This window comes from Petromyzon marinus, chromosome 1, assembly GCF_048934315.1.
Source record: "Petromyzon marinus isolate PM22_M1 ecotype Great Lakes invasive population chromosome 1, UKy_Petmar_22M1.pri1.0, whole genome shotgun sequence".
In the NCBI taxonomy this organism is placed as follows: domain Eukaryota; kingdom Metazoa; phylum Chordata; class Hyperoartia; order Petromyzontiformes; family Petromyzontidae; genus Petromyzon; species Petromyzon marinus.
This window is the reverse complement of record NC_133667.1, coordinates 17,781,057-17,809,018: the sequence shown is the minus strand read 5'-3', so window position 1 is coordinate 17,809,018 and position 27,962 is coordinate 17,781,057. Positions and strand designations below refer to the sequence as shown.

The window sequence follows — 27,962 nt, the reverse complement described above, 5'->3', positions numbered from 1 at the left end:
GTACGTTACTTGTAATAAACATTTCCGAGAATAACAATGTATAACTGTTTTTAGGTTATTAATTTAGGCTTAAGGGAAAATCCATGAGTTATTAATTTGTCAACATCTCAGGTGCGCGTTTAATCTACAAAGCGGATAACCGAGAGTATTGTAATTTGGATTTAATGGAGTCAAATAATTTATGGGTTGATTAATGCAAACAGATTTTGTTTAAATTGCCAGCTAGTTGCTCAGTATTTGACAAGGCAGCCAAACGTGAGCATTGTTTTACTGTTAAGAAACATGTGGGGCTTGTGATGAAAACGATCCTTCGGACTCCTCCCATCAAGCTTGAGGAAACTGGCTACTTGGAGCACCATATTACACAGTATTGTAATACAATGGATCCTCAACAGTGGATCGTGCTGTCTGCGCAATATTCCACCATTTGTTACAAACCCGTAATCCTCCCTACTCTAGGCCTTTTAAGGTCCTTAATGATTATTGCTGGCTCTTTAGGGGGTCAGTTGTTGAAAACCCCTGGTCTAAACGTTGATACAAATTCGTTGCTTAGTGCTGTTCGTGATGTTCAAATTCTGACTACACCTTGAGAAATCACTTTGTACACGTTGGGATATTTTTTTTGTATATTGCCTACATTTTTATTTTAACAAAAATGTATTGTAATCATTTGAACAACATTTAAACAGTTGCCAATATTATATTCACATAATTACTCGTGTCCAATAGTTCAATACACATTTGACGTCAAATTTCATAGTTAATCATTGGTATGGATCTTGCAATCCACTTGGCCTTTGAGTGCATTGTTCATTTTGCATGATGTGGTTTACATTATATTGCCTTTGTCCTGTTTCAAATATGAAGTTCATCATCGACTGCCAATTAAAATGTTTCAAGGCTTGATTGTCATGGAAGCCCCGTGTAGGGTGTTTTTGTATTCTGAGTACAGGCAGCTGACAATGGCTGCTGATCACATTAATAGGGGTGATCCCAAATGGATTTAATGGGTAGCAAAGCAACTAATAGTGAGTGGCGGTTCCCGGTTGGGCTATGACATGCAGGGGCAGGAAGGGCACGCATTGATGTGGTGACTCACGTACCAGTGTCATCTGGAAAAGCAGCAGCCCGCGGCCCTTCACAATCACCATTCAGCAATCAAACTTTGATTGGCGCCACAATAATTCGAATTCTATATTTTATTTAACCATATGTAATAAATGTATAGTGTGATATCGGAGAGATGGACTAGAAGTGAGGGGGAGGACAGGATGAGAAAAGAGAAAGTGAGGGCAAATTGTGTTATGCAATTCAATCGAGGGCTCGGAATGGTTTTGACATTTGGTTATCTATCGTGCTTGAGAGGGATCTGCATTTAAATAAACTCCACGGTCATATCTTCAGCAAACAATGGTGATCACGTGAACAGAATACTGTATAGCAAACTGATATTCATTTAATTACCATCCTCAACTTCACCCTATTTAAACTACTGTGGTCGTACAACATTTTTATTTTCCAGATACTGTAGTGTAATTTTGCTAATTAAAGGTACCACTTTATTTAAACATATAATCGAAATTGGCCTTAAAGTTACTGCTAAGCATATAGCCAAAATAATCAGCATAAGAACATGAGCACAATTGTCATTTTGCAGTATACTTTAATTACATTATCAGAAAAGTATTATTGCAAGGAATGTAAAGCTATGCTTAGTGTGACAACAATATAGAAGGTACAAAATAACCTGCACAGCCACATACCAACAAAATCACAATGAACTGACAATATGGAGCAATCTTGGTCGTTAGATGTCCATTTATTGAATGGCAAAAAGACTAACCAGTCTGGAAATCATGGGGGGTTGGACGTGCTTCGAAATAAATTATTTTAAAACGGCCAACAAAAGCTTCATGCCTAAAATACATGTCGGGCAGAGGCCTTCATCCAACAGTGGATTGACAATGGCAGTAAATTATTATACCGTATATACTAAAAATACTACAGTTGTGCATTATACTCTTTGGTTATTTTGGTAAAGTCACGTAGGTATAAATAAATCACGACGTTTCGATTGCAACACAAGCGTCCATCATCATCAGGTGGGAAACCCACAGCAAGAAAAATGTTTTTTGCTGAAGTGGGAGAGAGATGCCGTAGTAAGAGGTTACTACGGCAACATTTTACTGGTAGGAAACGTAGTGGACTGGAAGCCCAACCGGGATTAATTCACAGGCAGGGGATTAATTGTGGACATCTGGATGTCTCCACGTCGGAGGGGTGGGGCTGGGTAGGGAGGGGCTGGGTGGGGAGGGGAGGGTGGGGCTGGGTGGGGAGGGTAGGGAGGGGCTGGGTGGAGAGGGGAGGGTAGGGAGGGGCTGGGTGGGGAGGGGAGGGTGGGGTTGGTTGGGGAGGGGCTGATCACCCCGTGGTGCCCTTATATGGACTGGTAGTCCAACCGGGATTAATTCTCACAGGAGGCAGGGGATTGTGGATGTCTGTCCACGTGTATCCGGACACCCGGATATATAAAAACATCGCCACCTAGCGCCCATTTATACTGGTACTGGCAAGAAACGTAATGGACTGGAAGCCCAACCGGGATTAATTCTCACAGGAGGCAGGGGATTAATTGTGGATGTCTGTCCACGTGTATCCGGACATTCGGATATAAAACATGGGAGGGGTGAGCCTGGGTGGGGAGGGGCTGGGTGGGGGGTGTGAGGGGCTGGGTGGGGAGGGGCTGGTCACCCCGTGGTGCCCTTATAAAACTCAACGTTTAACCTACTCACGCCGGCTTGTGCTCGCCCTCACAGTAGGGCATATTTGCGGAATACACCACGCCGCCGTTGACCCTGGCCACTGACGGAGCAACCAACGTTCCTACCAGCCCCCTCCGCAGGAATGTGTTTCACAGGAGGCAGGGGATTCATTGTGGATGTCTGTCCACGTGGGAGGGGTGGGGCTGGGTGGAGAGGGGAGGGTAGAGAGGGGCTGGGTGGAGAGGGGAGGGTAGGGAGGGGCTGGGTGGAGAGGGGAGGGTAGGGAGGGGAGGGTGGGGCTGGGTGGGGGGTGGGAGGGGTGGGGCTGGGTGGGGAAAAGAGGGGCTGGGTGGGGAGGGGAGGGGCTGGTCACCCCGTGGTGCCCTTATAAAACTCAACGTTTAACCTACTCACGCCGCCTTGTGCCCGCCCTCAGTCGGGCATATTTGCGGAATATACCATGCCACCATTGACCCTGGCCATTGACTCAGCAACCAACGTTCCTACCAGCCCCCTCCGCAGGAATGTGTTTTTTGCTGTGGTTTTCCCACCTGATGATTGCTTGTGTTGAAATCGAAACGTCGTGATTTAATTTATTTTATACCTACGTGACTTTACCGAAAGAACCAAAGAGTATGGATCCCTGCAGTCACGAAAACTGCAAATCTAGATTAGTTGTGGATTATGTTATTTGATAAGTGTGCAATACAGTACACATATCAACGACAGTCCCATTGCATATTAACGTCTGTGGTTAAGAGACAGAAACCAGGAGGGTAATCTTGTGGACCTCAATTCTGTACATGGCAGTGATCGTTTTGCAACGAGACAAATTCGCTTTTTAAGTAATTAATGTCCCTATTTAGCATATCAACGTTAGAATAATGTACTGTAGTCGTGTGCAGCTCTGTAAAAATGGTTTATGCACTTTATCAAGCACGCTTTATAAAGTGTCGCGTGCTTTTTTTAAAGCAAAGACACGTGCATTTCAAGCATTCAGTACCGTGAAAGCCATAGTGTACCACAACATAATCAGTAGTATATATGTGCATATATAAATACCCACGTAAATAGACATAATTACTAGGTAGGCTGAACATCTCACCTTCATTTAATCAATCTTTATTATTTAATCAATCTTTATTATTGAGTGCTAGACAAACCTTATCTCTTTTTAGTTTCAGTCTACTTATTTTAGTTGAATAAATGTATGTGTACCTCGCATTTTATTTCTCAGATTTCTCCAGCTCAGGAATGCAGGGCAGTCAAATCCCTTTTTAATTGAAATGGTAAATGGACCCAGGAATTCATTGCTAAGGGGATGACTGGCTTTCACAGGAACACATTTTCCTAAAATTTAACGTGCCAACAATATTTAATAACTTCCATCATAAATTCGTTTATTAAGTTAAAACGTGTTTTTATTTTATTTAAGACATTCTCTACTAAATAGCTATATTGTAACTATTCATGTGGCAATACAAAAAAATTGGGCATACATTAAAAAAAATGTAATACTCGTAAGGTGCGGTCTCCAATCCTTATCCACTCGATTTCTCTGGTCTCTCTATTTAAGGACTATGAATGAGGGCTATTGGATGAGATGTCGCCTATTATATATTTATCCTTTAACGCTGTGCACGTTTTTTTATTAATTATTAAAGCATCAACTCCTGCCCTCCAAATCCATCCCTCCACAGACGCGCGGTAAGATCAACCCATAAGCGTCGCCTGTGCATCGACATCAAACAGACACGGAATTAAACCTCGTCACAACTGGTTCAGTTATTAATATCAGAAAGACTTGAAAAAGAAACATTTAATTCTGCGGGTAAGTAGACGGATTCAACTCGGGCGATCCTACTCTAAAAATTACACAATTGAAGTAATGCAATACGTTCCATGCCATTGTCGACACTCCGTTTAGTTTGCATAGCCACGTTAGATTAAATGAGTTGGGAAGAGTAACTGTTAACGTTGTTTCAAAATAATTTACAACTATGTAAAATGTTTGGAATATTATTTAGTTTGTATCCGTAATTGCTTCACTGTCTTGCGACTCATCAACAGTAGTGAGTCACTTGGTGGTCTGGATGCCATCCTTCGGCCAACTGTCATCAACGGCCTCATTTTTGCCACCAGTAGTTTCTGCATGGTGTTGGTAACCGAGATACACCACTTAAAATTGCAGTGGATAACAAATACCTTGGTACCATAGCTTGTCTAAGTAGACCATTGTGTGTTGGTATCCCCAAACAAAACCGCACAATTTTAAATGGCCTGCAAGGCATTCAAACTGCCAATACACATCGACAATGCTCCTGGTCTCACAAAATACATCGCATCTCTCAATTGCATGAAAACACTGACAGATAATATAATATACATGGTTGTGTTTTTTTCGTCGTCGATGCTACCGTCCACTGGTATTTATGCATAAGCTATAAGCAATTCTTGTCGGTAATGGAACAGAGTGCCGCAATTATTCCTCACTCTTTGTTTTTACACCAACAGCAGGTGCAGACAGAAACATCCATCCTAGCTAGAAAGTTTCCAAAAGTTATTTAGAAGTACAGGTTGAACCGAGGGAAGCTGCAAAATACTGTAAACCTATTATACCGTGTGTTCTTTTTGGCTTTTACAAATGAAAAGGTATCACGTTTAGTGCATCCTAAAGCATTAGCTACGGCATTGCTAATGCGTTGTGCAAGTGGCCATGCAGACTTCCAAACATTCCTTCATATGTTCGGGAGACATGGATGAATTGCAATAGTCGAGTTGCAACAATCTCGGCAGCTTTTTGCTGTCACGACAGGAGCCGGTGGGGCTCGGAGGCATTCGTACTGTTGCCAAGTCATAACTACCAGTGGACGGTGTAAATGACAAAAAAATTAAGGTCCCTTGGAAACTTGTTTTTCTAGTCGATGCCACAGTCTAATTTTCTCCCACCCATCCCTGCTCAATCCTTAGGAGTTTGGTCAGGGGTTCATGAGTGATCAGTTAAGATACAGGTTCCGTTATATGCTCTCACCTTCGGTTTCTGGTGATTGTTACACTCAATTCTGAAGAGGATCTACTCTGCATCTTAAGGGTCAGATATTTTTCTTCCTTACCTCTCTATTGGTGTTGGTGGAGAGAAAGTGTGTTTGTTCTTGTGTATATCATGCTACCACAATGGCTTGCTCATGAGTAGTGAAGGTTTGTGGGTAGCAGGGTGGGGGAAGTGGTGGTAGGGCACACTGTGGCCACCCCAACTGTCGAATATCTATGAGTAACTACCAGTGGATGGCAGCATCGATTATAAAACAAGTGTTTACCAAGCTACAAAACCTTATACAGTATATAGGAGCTTATATTACCTATATTCGCGCACCTCCGATGAGCACAGTTGGCTACGTACAGTGCCAAAGAAGTTCCACATTGAATATCCATAGCAGGGTCATTTTAACAGTATCGCACTTGCTGAAAAATATTTTCCAAATTCTAAACCTTTCCTTTATAATAAGCTGGGGTTACCAGGCAGTTACAATTGTAAGCAGTCTGGAAAACATCTCCATCTCGACTACATTCCTGTAAGTACTGCATTAGCCAACAAAAGCAACCAGACCACAAAAACTATTTCATGAAACGATCGCAAACAACTGCTTACACTACCCACTTTTAATAAAACAGTGGAGTTAAACAATGGCTGTGTTCACGTTGATATTTTAAGCTTCGGTAAAAGCTGGCAAGACATAACGTACGTGGGATTTAACTTTAGTGGCCAATTGCAAAGGGTGAATCATTTTACGGTCTGTTGACCTTCAGCCACACATTATCTCCGTGCTCGTGAGTTTTGTAGGTCTCAAGAGTGACACAACATACTTTGATAGAAATGTTTTCTAATAGTAAATACTTTACAATCAAATATATTATCTGCTATTCAGCAATTCAAGTGTGTATTTCTTTAATCTTTTTCTAACTATTCATATTCAAACTGCCAATGATGTGAAGCATTGCACTGGTCAATTCTAATAAAAATAGCCCATAATATAGGTCAGGAAATTTCACATCAAACACTGTACACGACTTCATGACATGATGAATTAAGCATGAAATACAAAATGTGAGCAGGGCAGACAGTGGTGCTGTTACTCAAGCCTCAACACGTGCACCTCATGTGGTTTATTTATACGGTAGAACCCTCCACAGACGAATCGCACAGGCAGCCTGCCTTACCCATAATGCAACTCCTCACAATATGTATTGTTTCTCCTATTTTCTATATTCAAATCAAACCACAGAACCAAAGTAGGTTTACCAGATTCTCATCATACGTAGCGCAGGGTGGATACATACAATCATGTGCTGATCACAGGCGATTATCATGAGCAGTGAAAGTGTTTTAAATGGGGTCATGTATCACATCTACAGTACATTTCTAGTGATGACTGCAAATGCAACCGACATCAGTGATCACAAACTGAAAAACAATTTAATACAGAGCCAAATATTTCACTAACCACTCAAACAAAAAAATAACTGTTAATTGGTTTATGCAAGTGAAAAAAATAGATGGGCGCATGAATGAGTAGGTTCATTCATCCGACTCATAGCTGATGTGGAAGTTGCAGTCTGTTGTATATGCTGCCACCCACAGTGCATCGCCTTGTGCATGACCAAGCTGCACAGGAAATTGCACCCAATAATGATCTTGGCGTGCAATGGGCTGATCATCTCACGGTGGTTAATTAAACTCATTGATTTGTTTTCTTTTAATCTCCTTCAGATAGCGGGATGATCATCTTTGAATAATTAATTGTAAATCAGACAGCCATGGCTGAAATTACGGGAAAAGTTGGCTCTAGGCAGTGGTTATGAAGTTGATAGGAGTTAGTGACATTTGCATTCATTTTATTCCCATTTTTACTGGAGTCAAGATCTACTTCTTTATACCTGGATTGTTTTCTGAAATCAAGTCAAAGCATTCTGTTACTTTAAGATATGTGTTAATATAGGCGTGCCTCGCTTAACGAGATACGCTCCGTGAAAATTGCTTAATGATCATCATTTTCCCATTGACTCCCATGTTAAAAGCAAAGTTTTAGCCTCAAAATGTTTCACACTTGAAACACTTTTTTTAACGTGAGAAATACAAATTATAATTTAAAAAATATATATTAAAATCAAATATTACACTACACATTAATAACCACAGTGCAAGATCCCCCGCGTGGCCTTAACAGACGGTTGGGGCAAGTGTTGTTAGCGAGCACCTATAAAGGCTGGTACGGCACACGAGGGGTGGGTGGCCAGTTCCACGCCCGGCCGCCTTTGTCTCCCTAGTGGCGATGTTTCCACACCGTACCAGGTACTCCTTTGAAACTAAACTTTTTATTTATTTTACTAGGCAAGGCCGACTGAGCTATATTGCTTTTTCAGAAGTGATGTGGCCACAAATGATAGCGAAGTGGTTTATCAAGTGGAAATTTATAAAAGCCAAATATTAAAAACATTTCTGGCTGTGTCGACCTAGGGGAGGCCCAGGACCAGATCAGATAATCGTCACTGGTGTTGGCCTTCAGCAGGAATTGAACTCGGTTCACCGGGTTCGTCATGCCGCACGCTAACCATTACACCACCCCACCCATTACAGTGCCCACACAACTAAACACGCAGGCAAGCACAGGAGAGCTCGTAAACAAACTGCGGCAACCGTGCACCCCCTGCCGCCACGGGATGCATATTTAGTCTCCACTCGATAAGCGAATAATTGGCTCGTTATTGCGAACAAATGGGTCTAAATTTAAATTGCTCATTATAGCAAATTCTCGTATAAAGAACGCTTGAAAGAGACATGCCTCTATTCTGAGTGCTTTTAAATAGTGATGGTATCAGGGCACACAGAACCAACATGGTTTTATGCAGTGATGATTTCACATGTTGGTAACTATCAAAATTCTAATGAGCAACAAGCTGCTATGACAGATAATTACATAATCACCAGATGAGTCACCGATAACTATACTGTAATCAGAACATTTGATGTAAAGGATAAAGATGATATAGTTGCAAGGACTATAAATAGCAAAATTCCAAAATAATGCTAATTATGGAGTACGAACAAGCCATAAAGAGACACCATTCGGCATTGAATCACAATTTGCAAAAACAATTGTAATAGCTATTGCTAAGCAATCAAGGTGAAATAAGACACGTTGATCAGAGCTCGTCGATCGCAGGCAGCAGGTCAGCGATGGAGTCGATGACGTAAGTGGGCGCCAGCTGGTGGCGCTCGTGGTCGGAGCTGTCGCGACAGGCCTGCGCCTCGGCCAGCGTAGAGACACCCGTGAGCACCAGCAGCGTGGGCAGGCCGCATTGTGTGCCCATGAGGATATCCGTGTCGAGGCGGTCGCCGACCATTAAGCAGCGCTCGCGTGCTACCTTCTCGGCACGCAGCACACACTCAAACATGAACTCGCTGGGCTTGCCCACGATGGCCGCCTTGCGCTGCGACGCACACTCCAGGGCAGCGAGGAGGCTTCCTGTGCCTGCACGGCACACAGGCGCGGACGACACTCATCAAGCCAACAGCCCAGTTATCAGGCATGATGCGATTCACCACTCATCAACACGATTCCACTGCAGCAGTCACGTGAACCCATAACATTTGAAATATAAGGACCGAAAACAATCAATTCTCCAACGCACAATTCAATGCATGTATTTAGCAAGAGAAGTGAATTCAGCTTTAGAATGTATGCATCGTAACATGCTAATTGCTAACAGCATCTACACCAGCAACATGCACCACATCTGACATTTTTTGCACAAAAATACAAAGATGTTCTTTCGTAAGGTATGACGTATTTCACAGCAATAAAATGAAGGTAAAAATGTGAGGGATATGCAAACCAGGAAGTCGTGTAATTTATGGTGTCAGGCTAGAATTTTACAAATGTATGGCTTTATTAACAATCGTGTTTAATGTTTGATCATCCCATCATTCCTCAGGCGAGGATGAAACAACATCACAAACACAAGAATGAACCTTCTACCACGTAATCCAACTTTAGTTTTTCAACAACATCACAGACAAGACTCGTTCTCTGTAGGAGCATATAATTAAACAGTCGGTGTGCATGCATTTAATTGAAATTTCAGTTCTGTCCAAAACACAATTATTTATGGGCAATTGAACATGTCAGATTTTGGCAAGTTACACTACTTGCTTATGGAAATGTAAGTTAATGCAGAATATGTAAATGTATCTACATAGTTGATCACCAATTACTTGCTAAGATCAAAGTACATTTAGCGTGCAAATATTTGCAAACTAAAAACCTTGGTGCAACTGCAGATATGAGCATTATACGTTTTCAAGTACAAACCTGTTGAAAAATAACTTTACAGCTTTCAGCTGATTCGGTAAAGTTACTGCATGCAGCGATGCAGGCAGGGAAACATATCAAATCACTCAACATGTATAAATAGCCAGTGACCTCTCAATGCCATTCCCCAACGACACTGCACCACTCCAATTACACTAACGCCATTGAAGTATCAACCATCTCTTTAAATATGAACAAAACATTTTCCTCAGACCATTTTGGTCCCATGGATAATAGCAGATGTGGGCAACAATGTCACAAATAATTGGCAGCTGTACTGTACATATGAATTGATTGGCGGTGACCCGGGTCTCTATCGTGACCTGGGGGTGCCAAAACCTCCATAACTTCGAAACCAGAAGGCCTATGAAGACGGGAGATGTCACTGAGCCCGATACGCACGCCAAATATGGAAATAAAAACAAACGCAAAACACCCGTAAAAAAGGGGGGCTGCTGGGGATTTGTGCGTGGCAACGGCTGTTTATTGCTTGTTTTGAAAGTACATCAGGATGCCGGTCTGGTCATTCCCCAGCACGTTCTGCTTCTTACGGGGGCGGCCACCCCCCTTGTCTTTGGGAGCGAGACCACTTGGAGGCAATGGCGCACCAGGCGCTCTCTTGGTACGGCCGGCGGTCATGGTCGTGCTGGCGTGATCGACATCGTCGTCATCATCGCTCCCAGCGTCGCCCTCCGAGAGGACAGGGTAGTACCAGCGATGCTCCCAGAAAAAAAACTTTAACTATGCCCGGCCCACCAGTATTTTGCGGTGACCCGGGCTACCGCCAATCGATTCATATGAACAACAAACATCGTCACAATGTAAAACAGGTTGTGAATTAATGTGTGGTACTATAGATCAAGACAACCAGTTATTTTTTTATTCCCTCCAAGACTACCCTAAGTCCAATGTGTCTGTCCTTTCAAGTTTAAACTTTCTATGTAAGTTTTAGGAATAAAGATCTCATGGCAGGTGAAGGAAATTGCTTTAGAGGCGCTGTGGCGAAGTTGAATGGTCACAAACTCCTTTTAGCATTGGCCATATTCCTATTCGCAATTTCCTTTACTTTTGGGGTACGTTTTTGCAGAACAGCATCCTTTTATCCGCAATTTTTCCCTGGATAAGAGTAGTCATACAGCAAATATATCCTATTCGCGGGTAATCCGCCAGTTATGTTAACATGTGGATGAGAGTAAAATCGCGGATAGTTCCGTGGATAACAGGATTCATGCTATTGGTCTCCCATATCACCATGGACAAAGAGATCTGTAGAGTTGACAACCTACACGGGAATGTAGAATTTCCACCACTGGCTTCGCGCTGCCTTGAGAGGAGACGAGCTCCACTCGTTTCGACACGATGCTGACAATGGACTGCTGCAGCAGGTATTAAAATGCAGAAAGACACCAAGACTGAATTTGCAGTGGCTCAACAGTAATATAGGCAAATAAAATGGAGTCCATCAGCTCACCTGGAATAACCCTGTCCCCCTCCAGCGGCAGACAGGTGTCAGTGTTGGTAGCGACGAAGGCACAGGCAGGATCGCGGAGGTACGCCACTGCCCGCACCATCTTGGCGTAGCTGAAATGTCGATCAAAGCCCAGCAGCACCGCCCGCACATCCGGGTCCAGTTCCGGCTTCTCTGGCGGCCAGCCCAGGTCGACTTCAGGGCCCGGGCCCCCAACAAAAGGGATCCCTGCCTCCTCAAGTGCACTCGCCATGGCCTCACTGCCGATCAGATACACCTGCAGGGCAGCACCTCATATTAATGGCTGGGTGGGGAAAAAGTACATTTCCATTTCAAAATGTCCATTTGTTTACTTAACACAAATACAATCACATATACTAGCAACTCGCACGTCCTTTGGATGTGACCGTCCAGCCCTCCCTGCCAGCCAGCCAGCCAATGTTTTAATCTTATACAGAGCCCTGTCACCAACTTTTTCTGTCTTCTCTGTATTGTGCATCCCAATTTATCTCGATTTCTCAGTCTCTATTCCAGTTCCCTCTTCTATCTCTCCCTCTGATATTCCTCTCCTCCCTCCACTATCTTATCCACTTCCACCCCCCCCCCCATCTCTCTGCATTTCTCTCTCATCTTCGCTCTGCTTATTCCCACTTCTCCCTTTCCCGTTTCAATCTCTCTTGCCTTTCCCTTATCCTCTCTCCCACTGCTTGTGACTTTCCTTCACCCCTCTTTCCATTTTGCTCTCCCTTTCCTCTCAATTCCATGTCCTTTCACTTTCTCCCTGCCTCTCTCCTCTTCGTTCTGTCTCTTCCGCCATCCTCTTATCTCCCTCCCTCACCTATCTCCCTCACCTCCCTCCTGTCTCCCTCCCTCCTGTCTCTCTCCTCTTATTTAATTTCCTCACCTATCTCTCTCCTCTCACATTTGCACAGGCTCCACGACCAGGACGGAGGGTGGGAATGGGGGAGGTGTGACGTCAGCTCCATGCGTGATCATGGATCAACGCTGTGGGATATTGGTGACATCACGCAAATATGCGCAGCGATGTCACCAACCTGCAAGCACACTTGCCCACATGTCAGACAGACAGGAATCCAGCAAGAAAGGATTTTCTTATGTTGTATCCAGTATGATACATAGTCAAGGATAGCATGAACTCATGTTGTGTGAGATCATTACATCATAGGCACAGTGTAGTTGTGTCCAAAAGGAGCAGCATGCGCAACCTCACCACACTATTGGCACGGACACACATTTGTAATTTTCCATTTTGCAATGTCACTTTTTGTGTTGGTTGCCAATGTTACGGAAGATTCTCAAGTGTAAAAGACTGCAAGCCAGTAGTGTGTGCCTTACAAATGTTATTCAGGATGAATGTTTTAGAAGATTTTATTTCTGCGAGACTTTCCACCTCAGGTTGAAGCAGGAAACACCAGAGGCATTACCGCTGCTGAAACCTGTGATTGGTTACTTAATACAGCTTTGCTTTTCACAAATAACTGTGCACAAGATCCGTTTAATGTTTTAACATCATACAAAAACCCATTGTAATAACAAATTACCTAGATTACTATAAAAGTAGCCTATCCTGCATGAAAGAATGCACTGAAGAATATTCAAGGTAGTTTGCAAGACCTAGTTCAGCAGAGAAAATGTTGAGAAAAGATACATAGCGTGTATTTTACATTAATATGTGACATTAATGTTCATGTCATGAAATGTTCACATTGTTCATTGGTGAGGTACTGACAGGGGTTAGTTTTATTTCTGCCAATTGGTGATATCCATACTGACTCATATGCGTAGTGTGTACAACATAGCACAGTGCATTCCCATGTGAAACATAAAAACCACACGTGCATAACTTCTCTTGTAATCAGCTTTGTGCTTGGCGTGGGTGCTATTGTAACGTCTTTTAATTTCACGAAGTAAGTGAGTCGAAGAAAGCTTTGTCAGTGTCGTATTTTTCCCATCACTACCATGCCGCTCCGCACACAGCTTTCCAAACACAGGTCACGACTACACAATATGGAAATTACTCCCCCTCCACCTTGCAGCACGGACGTCTTACTCAGTGGCTTCCGTTTAATGCACTTAAGGGATAGCTATGGTCAGGGCTTGAGCAACGAGAAGTTTGAGTTGCTGCTCATAAATAAAAGCCTGTTAATGTATTGTTGAACATTTGTTTCTTTTCAACCAATGATATTAGTGTTAGACAGGCCCCCATTGTGTAAATGCAGTAGTCTTGCCAAAAAAATATGGCAACCCAGCCGTATTTGATTTGCAATTCCAACTGCTTAGGAGACCCAAAAGGTTAAAGAGTGCTTGTTTAAAACACATGCTAATGAATAATCTAATATTTTTAACACCTTTATTCAAGGTGCTTGAAATAGTAAAACAAAGGTGACAGAAGAAAATTCCTTAATTGGAAGGTTGCAATGCAAATATTTAGGAATGAGTGACTGCGATCGAGGGTACTTAGGGATCACGAAAGAGTAGGGGAGGAACGGAATGAGGTTAAGAAGGGTGACTGCTTAATGTGCAGGGGAAGTTTATTCCAGGAGGGAGATCGACTGAAAACAGGATTGGGCCTAAGGACAAGGAGGGATAGAGAGACAGAAAAGATTGGTAATGAAGAGAGGGGACAGAAGGAGATGATAGAGGCAAGATAAGGCAAGGCAAGATAAGGTAGGTCAAGGCCATGGCAAGATTAAACACAGCTGTAGTGGAGTTGAAGGAGGAGAGGAGAACTGTGACAATTAATGGGGAAATTGAAAATAACCCTTGCAGAGCATTTTCTATTTGTTGGAGGAGAGTGAGAGCAGATACAGGAAGACCAAGAAGACAATTCGATTAGTCGAGACGGATAAAAATTATAGCATGAACCAGGAGTTTGGCGGCACAAATTGAAATGAGAGGTCAGATTTTCCCAATGTTGAATAAATGAAAGCGACAGATGCGAATAGTAGTACCAGAGATGTGGGTGGAAAAAGTGAGGGAAGAGTCAAAGGTGACACAGTTGAGGGCAAAGGAAACAGGAGTGAGAGAGAAAGGAGGGAAGGAAATGGTGGAAACGGTAGGAGGACAGCGTGAGGCCAGAAAGAAAATGACTGATAAATTGGAAGAATTCATAGAGTGAAGCACCATCCAGGATTGGATGGCAGTGAGTCAGGAGGAGATACGAGAGGAAAGGCCAAGAGTGAAAGAGGGAAAGGAGAAGCAGAAAGAGGAGATACAAATACTCAAGGGTCAAAATATAGAGAACAGTAAGGGACCCAGAATCGAACCCTGTGAAACACTGACATTGTGAAAGATTAGCATGTCAATGTAAGAGAACCAACGCAACGGTGGCTGTATTAGTGAGACATTTAGCCTGTTACAAAACGGCGTGATATTTTTCTAATTTTATATTTTTTCTATCTATGTGGCTTTCCCGAAAGACCCAAAGAATATGCATTCCTGCAGTCACGAAAGCTTTAAGTCAAGATTTAACCGCCTCTATGGGGAGGGTTTCCACACAACTATTTGATCTTTTAACAGACTTCGAGACAAGAAGGCTCATCTGATCGAGTCGCTCACTTTTCTGAACAGATGCCACGACACTAAGGTAATACCGATCGCCTTTACACTGACATCTGCTGCCTTAAATCGGTTCTAGCTCAAGGGTTGAATTTCGCAGTCACCCCTAAACACATATCAGTTTATGATATCATTGCCCAGGTCGACGTAGCCCTTAAGGGTTTGGGACACATTCCCGCAGACGTGGCAAGTTCGGAAATCGCTGCAATCCTCAAAAAGACTAAGACACCTATTAGCAACATCAGCAAGGATGAGCGCTTTGAGCTTTCTCAACTAAAAAAGAGAGATGACATAGTCATCCTCTCAGCTGACAAGGGCAATGCCACTGTCATCATGGACAAAACCACATACAATAACAAAATTCAGGACCTACTTAATTATGGCAGCTATAACAAAATCAATAGCGATCCTACCAACCGCCTAGGTACGAAAACCAACAATTTCATCACTGATTCGACATCTTTAATCGAACCAAACAAGCGGCTCTCTCTAAAACCCTCTGCTGCTAGACCACCCAGATTTTATGGCTTACCAAAAATCCATAAAGAAGGTACACCACTCCGTCCTATCGTCTCCACCATTGACTCACCCACCGACAAACTGGCCCAATTCCTGGCTGAGACCTTACAGCCATTCACTGGTAAGACCACCTCAGCTGTTCTTAACTCAGCTCACTTGGTATCTCTAATTAAGGACATCTCACTATCTCCAGGTGATTTGCTTACCAGTTTCGATGTAGTATCTTTGTTTACCAAAGTTCCTGTGCCAGACACCATTGTAATCATTGAAGATTTGGTCCAACAAGGACTGAATGCTGATGTACCGGCCCTGGTTAGACACTGCCTCACAAACACTTACTTCACCTGGAATGGAACATTCTACAAACAAGTTGAAGGCACCCCAATGGGTTCTCCCTTATCTCCAGTTGTAGCCAATGTTTTCATTGCAAAATTTGAGACAGATGCCATCCAGGTATCCACCCCTACATACTTCCTTGTGGAAGAGATACGTAGATGACATGTTCGTCATCTGGCCACCTGGCCTGCCAGCGCTGGGCCAATTCTTCAACCACATCAATTCCATACACCCAGCCATTAATTTCACCATGGAGGTGGAAAAGGATGGCAAATTACCATTCTTGGATGTTTTGAGTGCCGCATGAACATGTTTGTGAGTGTCATTCAGAAACCGTTAAAAATATAAAATTGCTGGATTTTTTTTCGTTTGATAGAGCGTTAAACAGCAAGTAAAAATAAATCGAGAACCATTGGTTATTTGTTTATATTTTTTTAGATATTTTGATTTCAAGTGAACAAAAAAATACACATTTTATGATTTTCAAATCTGAATTCCAAAACGGTAAAAGATAGGAGCTTCCCCTGAGAGTATTACAGAAATTATTTTTTGTTCTAATAAAAAAACAGAATCTATAAATCGAGCGGTTTCCGATGGGTAAGTCTTTAAATAAGAAGTTAAATCAAGTCAATTATATCAGATTTTTTGCGTACAAAAAACACATTTTTGGAGTAGTTAGTGTCTGATCATAGATAAAAAAAGAACAAATCATATCAGGTTCTTCAAAACTTTTGCCTGGTGAAGACAGGATTTATGAACTAGTTATTTAAATAAAGAGGGAGGGGGTGATCATTTGGGACCCAGGAATGTAACCCTGTTTTCCTGCAAGGTCTTACATTTGCCGATCGCGGTTTTGCCCAAGACGGTATTTTCCAGAACCATGATCCCTACATTCGGTGAAGTTTTCCTGTACAATAATAATTACATTCTCCAAGTATAGGGCTGTGATGTAAGCAAGTTAGAATCTACAATTTTGTTTCAAGCCCAAAGGGTGATCAGCGAGTTGCATAGCTTCACATATATAGCCAGAAGTAATGTCGCTCGGTACATATGCAGTTACAAGGCACGTAACCTTATGCCTGTGTAGTGATGTAAATAGAGTCACTATGGGGAATCTCCTCCAGCGCGATAATCGTTCCCGCACCGTCTGTTGGTGGTCACACACGCGAGCCGGATGGTTCATTGGCTAATCCTGGCTCTTCTTGTGCTCGCGGGTGGTGACATGCGTACGGGGGTAGGATTGTGAGTTTTGGTGCCGGGAGGTAGGGTCGGCCCTTGTATATTTGCTGACATGTTTTCTCTTTTCTTTCTCTCTCTCATTCTCGGTAATTGTACGTATTGTATATATTGTATTTATCCTCATTCGCGGTTGTTCATTGTTATTGTTGCAAATACATTTTTGGGAGGCATTTTTTTGGATTGTTGCTGTTGTAATGGTTAAGGGGTTAGTGATCAGCCAGGACGGCTGTGTTTTATAAAGGGGGGGGGAGGGGTGATGTAGTGGCGTAAATAGAGTCACTATGGTGTTTAGCGCCAGCTACTGTCACAAGAGTGGAACTGTACATCTTGAGCCTCCCTCTGGCACCAGAGTAGGTACGGCATGCAAGCGGGCCCTAGGGGGCATAGTTCTGGCAACGGTCTGAGAGAGGGCAAGTCAGGACGTGACAGTCTGGGTGAACCCAAGAGGGCACGTGACCGGGACAGGGTAGCAAGAGGGCCCAAAAAGGCGGCTTGAGGGACACGTGATGCTTAGTCGAGAACCTTCTTGTAAGAGCCAGAAGGGGGCGTGGCTGGAGGCGGAGCGAGGCCACGCTTGGGAGCATAAAAGGGAAGTCCTGAGAGCGATCGCGGCTGTCTGCTAGAATGGAACTCTCGGGGCTACGTCTCTTCGGTCTTTGGTTGTTACGCTCAGCATCGTGAATCAGGCAGTGTATCGCTGACCTGACCCGTTTATGTAGTTACCCTGTTGGGGTCCATTTAACTAGTGTACGTTTATGTAGTGACCCTGGTGGAATATTGTAATAAACGTGTTGCCTCCAAGTTCAAGTGTGGGCCTCCATGGAACCCACTACACCTGTGTAACTTTACATTGGATTTAACAGTTCACGCTCAATTTAAAAGCAGCTCCACAAGTTTCTTTAAACAATTACGATGTTATTTTTTAAGATTTGTACGTCTCAAACCATATGCTGCAAATCTTTCAACACTTTATGCTGAATGCTATTTTTAGTTACGGTACTCGCACAAGGATATTCGGTGACAGGTATATATATAGATGTCAGTATCCGAATAGGCCACTCCACAATTATTAGTCTCATATATAAATAAAAAGAGGTAATTTAAAGTATCTATCTTTGTGTGTCACAGGTACAAGAGTCTTATCGTATAAGCCTTGGATATGGGCACACGAGGACAGAATGTGATACAATTATATTACGTGCTGAAAAGTCATGTCACACCAATGATGTTACGATGTGACAATAGTATATGACACCACAGCAGCCATATGCTCATTAAAATGTATGTATTCCTTTGGTTTACTTTATGTATCTAAATCAATCGGTCAAAAAAGTTAACATTTAAATAATTGTCACAAGTCAACCTAGTTGGTTGCTTGTTAAAATTACATTTGTAAAAAGAACGCACAAAAGAAGTCATGGGACAATCCTGGAAATGCAAGCCTACAACATAGTTGCAAAAGCATTAAAGAAGAGTCAACATCTATGGGTCCGAGTGAGCAGGGATGTGGGAAAACATGTGGTTGTGGTATCTGCCACATGTGAGCATGAGCACTGGTACTTACTGCTGTAATTTCAAGATAAATAGTGATGAACATGCACGCACAGGCACATGATGATTCTAACCGTAGAGAACATATCCAAAATAATTTTTGGTCGATTTTAACTCATACAATCCTGTTGTTGTATAGTTCTAATGCTTATTCACATTGTTTCATTGAATGAAATAGCACAAGAAATGAAAAGTTCACGGAGATACGCATGTATAACAAACATTACACTGAGACTAAGAGAAACCCATAAAGGAACATACACTAATTACAGTCATCACGTTAACCATTGGGAAAAGTAAGCAGGTATGGGGTAGGACACATCGCTAGAAGGAATGAAGGTCAATGCATGGGACTGGTGATGGAATGGCAGCCAAAGCAGGGAACATGTCCAAGAGGCAACCACTATGAAAATGCAGCGATTAGATCAGCTCGTGTGCAGAAGTAAGATGGATTGTGGCATCATGGGAGGCCTTCATCCACAGCGATAGAACATGGCTGATGACGATGACAGTGAAAATTATTACACATGAAGATAACTTGCTGTTGGTGTCATAATTTGCTACAGGAGGAACTTTTGTAGCAAAGAATCACAGAGATGATCATAACTGTGAAAATGACATATGTATGTTGAACTTCTTTCGCAGCATGCATAGCCAACCATTTGAATCAGAGGTGCAGGAGAAAAACAAACTAAACACAAAGAGAAGTTCGGAATAAATGAGTCGCATTAGAATGGAACCAAGTTCCCTTGGGCTGTGTACAGTAAACCCTTAATATTTGCATGTTTTATAATCGTGGCTTTGCGTATTCCCCAAAAAATTATTCCTGTGCTATTTGATTTTCGTGGGGGTTGTATAGCATGTGAATACCCGTCAAGAGGTCGTGAGGTATGGGAGGGGTGTAGAAAGTTGTCCACGCGACACACTCCCTCTCAGTCTACTTTTGTCTGCTACACTGTTTACACGCGAGTGCTTTCTTTTACTATTTTTTGGAATTATATACTGTTATTTTTTTTTATATATATATATGTATTCCTTCGTATTTGTACTTTTAAATATGTTCATGTTAATCATTATTTAAAGGCAAGTTAAAGAACACAATAATACTAAACAATATATGTAGTCATTCATATATATGTTTATGCCCCCTTCCCCTAAATTCCTCAGAAGTTTTAAGTATTAATATTCGTAGATTGAGTATTTGTGCCATTCTCAAGGAATGCATCCACCGCGAATATTAAGGATTTGCTGTATACTGGCACATTAGACTGGAAAAAAAAACCTACAAATGCTATAAAAATAGTGAATAAATATTAAAATGTATAATAGCTCTTGATGGAGTTATGCTTTTTACAAGAGATGTATATCACTGTTCTTCAGGTGCAACTATGAGTGAAAAAAATCAATCTCTTTCCACATGTGTAATGACAGGGTGACACCTGCTGGCCTGGAAGGGGAATCACGGGTACGGTTAAGTAACAACTAATCAGAGAGGGAGGTGCATCTGGGACCTAGCCACGCCTGGGGGGATATCAGGGGAAGCGGACCCGGGGCTCGTGTGTGGGGTCTTGGGTCCTGGCTGCGTCGCTGCTCGCCGACATCTCTCTCCGTCGTCCGGCCACATGGAAGATCTCCTGCGTGGTTTCCATCGCCGTCATCGTCATGCCGCCAGTCAGCGGCGCAGCCGAGTGAGGGCGATGGGACCCCGCTGAGTGATCGGCTGTGTGTAGCCAGTAAAAACGTTAATATCTCGTGTTGTACTCAGTGGGAGAAAGAATAAATGTTGGCCTGTGCTGTGCTAAGTTTGAGTAATAAAGAAGAAGTACCCTCCACACGATGTGTCATGGAAGTCGCTCATTACACATGTTTGAAGCTTGACATTCTGCTACTGCCAAGCAATGGAAGGCAGCAATGTCAAGGCACATTATTTAATCTAAACTATGATTTTATTTTTCCATTCAGTGACAGGCCACAGTTTACCAATATCATATAAAAAAACCATACAGTAAAACCTTGGATTGCGAGTATCTTGGTCTGCGAGTGTTTTGCAAGACAAGCAATTTTTTTAAATAAATATTAATTTGATAAACGAGCGAGGTCTTTCAATACGAGTGGTACGTATACGCTTTGTCTGCCGAGCGTCACGTGATCACAACTGATATACGAGTGCTTTGATATACGAGTGCTTTGGATTACAAACACGTTTCCGGAACGAATTATGCTCGCAATCCAAGGTTTTACTGTATTTTTTAGATTACCTGCAACTACAGAAGCACTCTAATTGGAGAATGCTGTTATCCGTGAGGTTGGGTCAAACCCGTCTGCAACGTTTCTCATTATCTGCAGATGCCCTCGTCCTGGCAGACATGAGACCTGAAGTCAATAATTACCCTGAAGGATTCGCAGGACAGTTAGTGTCAACATTAAAGGTGACAATACACGTGACTCTCGATTAACTATATCTACTGGCAATGAACCTCGTGGGGTCCATCAATGCTGACTGGTCACAGTGAACATGGGGTTGATTGTTAAGGCAAGGGGAGGATTCTGGGATCCTCCCCTTGCTTGGGCTGGTGTTGTGGGAGCAAGAAAGATGTGGGAGAGAAGAATATGAAGAGGAAGGCCAGATTAAGGGAGCTAGTTTTGAGTGCAAAAGGGATGGGGGGTGTGGCAGATAGAATCAAAACTAACATCCATGTGCCAATCACAAGTGGACAACATTAAAACATAAAAATGCCCAGTCAAAGGCAGCGTTTCAACTGAAATCAAGCAAATACATCCGTAAGTAATATAAACGTCTTGCAGTCTCCGAATGTGCTAATAACTTTCTGTTACTTTCTGCTTCTGCGACATCAAGAGCCAGATGTACCATCACACCAAAACTAAACTCCATCTTGTAACTTATTGTTTGCTCATAACAGCATTAATCCATTATTATTGCAGATTCCAGCAAGCCACTTTCAACATCCAGTAGCTGCAAATACATGCTGTTTAATAAGGCAAGTTATTTATTTAATACCTTGCTTTCTCGGCACGGGGAAACTGCAGCACATTTTACATAGTTTAAGTTAAGTTCAAGTCAACATCGCGTTCGATCAGATACCCCAGGTATTTTTCTTGTACATTTTTTTTTATGTGTTCGTATTGGTGGCTGTAAAGCTGTGACTTTACAGGGCATCAGCTTCTTTCACATCTTTAAGCATATTTTCGCAGTGCCATCAAGTGACTTTGCACGGAGAGAGTGGCTGCCAGCTGTGCCACGTCTGCATCGTATACACCACTGTACTCAGGCTCGATGAGTAGGCAAACGTTTTGTACTCAGGACTGCACCAACAAGCATCCAGCCGACGCACGGCTGTGCCACCTGCAATAAACCATTGCCTAGTGCAGGCATGCTCTGCTTCAATACATGTCACGTTCAAAGTGCACAACTCTTTTCACATGTACGCAATCTGGATTACACAGCCTGCATTGCACACAACATGAGTGTGCAGTTCTTGTTTGTAGAGTCATTAAAGCGACCTGGCCAGAGGATAAAGGCAGATTTTATCATTTAATAACTTCGAAAAAAGGGGTCAAGCAAGGCTACTGTTATCCATTTAATTAACTGATAGGAGTTACCCTATGAAAGCCTCCTGCAGTTTGTTGATTTTCCAGAGATAAAATAAGTTGGGGTTTCTGTTTTATGTGCAAATGTGTTGATGTTTTTGTGTTTCCTCTCCTCAATTGCATGCCTCCATATGTCTGCTTGTGTATAAAAATGAGTGTCCCTTGAAGTTAATAATATGCATCCCATATTCTGAAATCTCAACAATGCTCATTCACTGGAGAACCTGGCACCACATCATAAAAATGTGGCATTTTTATCGCAGGCTCACGGTCTTGCAAGAAGATAAGTACCCTCCCCCACACTGGTCTGAGCAGAAAGACACTTCGATTTTACAACACTTGCAATAGCGCTATTGACAAGAGACGTGTAACATGATTATACTTAACTACTTTACTTGTTTTTCATTACAGAAGTTTATTCTAGATGAAGGTGACTTCTGTATTTATGAGTAGTAATACTCATTTAGAGGTATTTGTCAATACAGTTCTGGATGAATGAAAGCCTTTCCCACACTGAGGATTGTTTGGCTATGTTTCATCATGCTGGTGCGGGGGTGGGGGAAAGTTCAAACCGGTCTTACAGGCTTGAAAGGTGTGTTTGGTTTGTGATTGACAATTTCAGATGACACACTGTTTAAGGTGGAATGAGTCATTCGCGTTTTAACGGTCATTCAAAAGCATTCAAAAGTTTCTGTGGAGATTGACAACGTGTAATAAGTACTCATTGTTCCCTTTCAGGTGAACATGCAAACAAAAAAAACATGCTCTGACAGTACATGCATTGTCTTTGAAACGGATTGGTCCACACCAGAGACAGCTTTCTTTAGAGCCAAGTCTCAAACAAGTGTTAGACCAGAGGACGCCAAAAGGCGAACAGCACAAAGACAATGCACTATCAGGACATTGAGAGTTCGGGGTGATTATTGTTCGCAAAGTGTGGAAATGGGCCTCCGCATATGAGCATTGGTGACTAAATTGTGCTGATGAGTCCTAATTATAACAAAACCAGTCCATAGTTGTCTAGCACATTCTTACAGCTGCCTGTCAGTAGGTCACATCCGCTGAAATTCATGTGGATGGTGAATTAAGACAAGAAAACTATAATGCACCTTTTCAGGAAATGCTGCTGGTTTTTAAATATTCAACGGCTGAACGCATACACTTTGGCTCTTTCGGTAAATTCACATACTACTTGTACAGCATTTCTAACTACATGACTTTACCGAAGAACCAAAGAGTATGGATTCTTGCAGTCACGAAAGCCTCAAATCAAGGCTGAACGCATATAACACATTTTTGCGTGTTATTTTCCAGCCTGCACTATTATTTTATGATGACGTTTTTCAACAATTACAGCTCACTGTGTAACAACAAATTTTTGTTCCTGGGTAGTGTTATTTCCTAATTGCTTATGCCTCAAAGGTACAGAAAATGGCTATTATTCCCCACAAACTTTGCTTTTGCGACCAGGACACAAAAGCAAAGTTAATAATCCACTCCATTAATAACAGTGTAACAAAAACAAATCTTGAGTAGTAAGTGTTATTTCCTAACTGCTTATGCCTCAAAAGTACAGAAAATTGGTACTATTCCCCACAAACTTTGCTTTTGTGACCAGGACAGTGATATTTTGAAATTTACCTATTTTCAATGAAAAATGTGTGCATTTGTGTCTTTTGTTCACATCAAGTCCTGGTCACAAAAGCAAAGTTTGTGGGGAATAATAGCCATTTTCTATACTTTTTAGGCATTAGCAATTAAAAAATAACACTTAGCACCCAGAAACAAAAATTGTGTTACATAGTGTTATGATTGGTTTACGGAGGTCAGGTAGGGCGACGCTTCTCAGGCGTATCACCAGCGTATATTATATGGCAAGGCGTTTTATATTCATATAGGACACAACCTCTCTCACATTACCACATCTGTAATGTGCTGTCTAGCACACAACAAGGTGGCCTTAAAGCAAGACTTGACGTCCGCTAACTACTTGTACAGCATCGTGGATGCTTTCAGAGACACACACGCGTAGGTTTGCTGTGGATCCCTCGTTTACACGTGTCGTTTTTCATAGAGGTGATGCGGGTAACACATGCGAGGTGTTGGCTTTGACACATTTGACGTCGTAACTATTTTTAAAAGCAGCAGTTAACATTCCACAGAGCTCCGTTGACGCATAAAGGATTGCAGAAATACACTTACTATCGGGGCATAGTGTTTTCAAAAGGGCTACTCAATTCAGAATCTTCATAATGAATCATTCATAACGTGCCAATTGTCAAAACGCGAAAATTACTTTCCACGCAATTAGAAAACTCATCACCGAGATAATCCGCATATCTAATGGGACGCGGTCCAAAAAAAATGTGCACACGCTGGTGACTCACTATACCCCAAATGAGTCCCATCATCTCACATCCCCCCCCCCCTCTGCCACCAACAAAGCCGACCAACAATGCGTCGGGCTCGTCATCTTCTTGTCGGCGAAACAGGCGAGACCAGATAAGATGTTCTCGTTATCAGCAGATACCAAAGGATTCGCAAACAATCCGGATTTTGAGAGAGATACAACTTAACTAGAGAGATTAACTTCGCGTCGTTCTAACCTGCATATGACAGCACGGTTACATAAGTAAACCTGTGGCCACCCACATGGGAGGGGGGGGGCGTCTCCCGGCACGCACACGAATCCGTCTCTGCGTTGGAGGCGACCGCACACGGCCAATGGCTGTGGTTACGGCCAATGGCTGTGGTTACGGCCAGTGGCCAATGGCTGTGGTTACGGCCAGTGGCCAGTGGCTGTGGTTACGGCCAGTGGCTGTGGTTACGGCCAGTGGCTGTGGTTACGACCAGTGGCTGCGATTACGGCCAGCGGCTGTGGTCACGGCCAGCGGCTGTGGTCACGGCCAGCGGCTGCGGTCACGGCCAGCGGCTGCGATCACGGCCAGTGGCTGTGATCACGGCCAGTGGCTGCGGTCACGGCCAGTGGCTGTGATTACGGCCAATGGCTGTGGTCACGGCCAGTGGCTGTGATTACGGCCAGTGGCTGTGGTCAGTGGCTGTGATCACAGCCACTGACCGTAACCGCAGCCACTGGCCGTGATCACAGCCAGTGGCTGTGGTCTATGGACCAGTGGCTGTGATTACGGCCGGTGGCTGTGATCACGGCCAGTGGCTGTGATCATGGCCAGTGGCTGTGATTACGGCCAGTGGCTGTGGTCTATGGACCAGTGGCTGTGGTCACGGCCAGTGGCTGTGGTCACGGCGGCTGCTCTCCCAATGATAACCACCACACCCTCACTTGGTTCGCACATCGTCATGCCTGCAGTGCAGCACTCACAACGGAGAGCTGTTCAACTTTTCAAAGCGCTCTTACTTTGAAGGCGTTAAACGCGAGCCGACAATGCACCACCACCATGATCGTGCCATAGGAGCGCTAATAATAAGTTACTGTTCGAGTGAACACCGCCCGCAAACATCGAGCGAGGTTCAGCATAACACCTTGAATCCACACCCCCTCGCTGAGGCGAACACACGTGAACGTTTAACTCACATGGCTGTCAAAACACCGCTGAGGCGAACACACGTGAACGTTTAACTCACACTGCTGTCAAAAAACACTGCTGAGGCGAACACACGTGAACGTTTAACTCACACACGGCTGTCAAAGCACACCGCTGAGGCGAACACACGTGAACGTTTAACTCACACACGGCTGTCAAAGCACACCGCTGAGGCGAACACACGTGAACATTTAACACACACGGCTGTCAAAGCACACCGCTGAGGCGAACACACGTGAACGTTTAACTCACACGGCTGTCAAAGCACCGCTGAGCTGAGGCGAACACACGTGAACGTTTAACACACACGGCTGTCAAAGCACACCGCTGAGGCGAACACACGTGAACGTTTAACACACACGGCTGTCAAAGCACCGCTGAGCTGAGGCGAACACACGTGAACGTTTAACACACACGGCTGTCAAAGCACACCGCTGAGGCGAACACACGTGAACGTTTAACACACACGGTTGTCAAAACACCGCTGAGGCGAACACACGTGAACGTTTAACTCACACGGCTGTCAAAGCACACCGCTGAGGCGAACACACGTGAACGTTTAACTCACACGGCTGTCAAAGCACACCGCTGAGGCGAACACACGTGAACGTTTAACTCACACGGCTGTCAAAGCACCGCTGAGGCGAACACACGTGAACGTTTAACTCACACGCGGCTGTCAAAGCACACCGCTGAGGCGAACACACGTGAACGTTTAACTCACACGGCTGTCAAAGCACACCGCTGAGGCGAACACACGTGAACGTTTAACTCACACGGCTGTCAAAGCACCGCTGAGGCGAACACACGTGAACGTTTAACTCACACGCGGCTGTCAAAACACACACCCCACTCTCGCAAGCGTCATTCACAAAAGTGGACCAGTCCGCCGAACGTCAGTGAATGGAGCACCACCTTGTACGGCCGCTGCTGCTGCTGCTCCTGCTGCTCCTGCTGCTGCTGCTCCTGCTGCTGCTGCAGCAGGAAGAGAGGCGCGCAGTGCGCCGTGCCGTACACGCTACGCTGCGGCTCGTCCCCACCGGGCAGGCGCACGCCGAGGCGCCGCAGCTTGTCGGCGTGTCCGCGCCGCGTCGCCGAGCTGTTGTTGGTGAGGAAGAAGACGCGCTTCCCCGGCGTCCGGAGCAGCGCGTTCAGCGTGGCGGCGGCGCCCGGCAGCGCGTCGGCGCCGCGCCACACCACCCCGTCGCAGTCGAACAGCAGCGTGTCCGTGTCCCGCAGCAGCTGTCGCAGCGCCGGCACGGACAGCCGCTCGCAGGCGTGGAGCGAGCGCGACATGGCCATGGGACGGTGTCGGTGCGGCAAGTTGCAGCAAACTGCGGCAGGCGTGCGGCGATTCGCGATTCGTATGTAGCGGGTTCTGGTCGACGATTCTAGATTCGCCGGAACGAAACCCGACGTACCCGATTCTCGATTAGCGATTCAAGTAGCGATTCGTGTTATCGCTGCGGCGCTGTGTGGGGGGGGGTGTGATTGACGAAGTGACGCCAGCGAATCGCAGTCGCGATGACAGGGCGGGTTGGGGGGGGGGAAGGGGTTCGCGCGCGATTCCCAGTGCAGCGATTCCCAGCGCAGCGATTGCGTGGATCGCGCGTTGCGGGTCACGGCCGTGACTGCGTGGGGTCACTTCCCCGTGGGGTCACTTCCCCGTGTGGCCACGGCGATGGAGAGGTCGCCCCCGGCTCTCGTCAAGGTGACCCGGCCATACATGTAACGCCGTGCTTGCCACTATTGAGTTATCGAAAACAGTGCACATTTCGCATTTGGTTACGCCTTGGCGAAATTGTACTTAAATTGCTCGTGTGAAACATAAAATCATATCGGGCGGTCCATAAATGACGTCACGCGATTTTGGACGATTTTTGACCCCCCCCCACCCCTCGTCACACGACGTAACAAAAAGTCAGACCGCCCCCCCCCAAATAAAACATGCTTCAAATCGCTTTAA

At 44.1% G+C, this 27,962-nt stretch overlaps 1 protein-coding gene across 1 annotated transcript; it reads right to left on the bottom strand.

Moving 5' to 3' along the window:
- Positions 1-1,184: 1,184 nt before the first annotated feature.
- Positions 1,185-27,406, bottom strand: PGP (phosphoglycolate phosphatase). Its single transcript, XM_032962206.2, has 3 exons — positions 26,912-27,406; positions 11,604-11,877; positions 1,185-9,292 (listed from the first exon to the last, which is right to left on the bottom strand). Exons 1-3 carry the CDS (start codon positions 27,296-27,298, stop codon positions 8,964-8,966), a joined length of 990 nt encoding a protein of 329 aa, XP_032818097.1. The 5' UTR covers positions 27,299-27,406; the 3' UTR covers positions 1,185-8,963.
- Positions 27,407-27,962: the final 556 nt, after the last annotated feature.

Excerpts from the sequence above, each read along its gene's own strand:
- PGP (XM_032962206.2), bottom strand. The coding sequence starts at position 27,298 with ATGGCCATGTCGCGCTCGCTCCACGCCTGCGAGCGGCTGTCCGTGCCG. Across the intron at positions 11,878-26,911 it reads AGCAGCAGCGGCCGTACAAG|GTGTATCTGATCGGCAGTGA; the intron begins GTGGTGCTCCAT and ends GCTGCCCTGCAG. Across the intron at positions 9,293-11,603 it reads GGGGGACAGGGTTATTCCAG|GCACAGGAAGCCTCCTCGCT; the intron begins GTGAGCTGATGG and ends TGTGCCGTGCAG.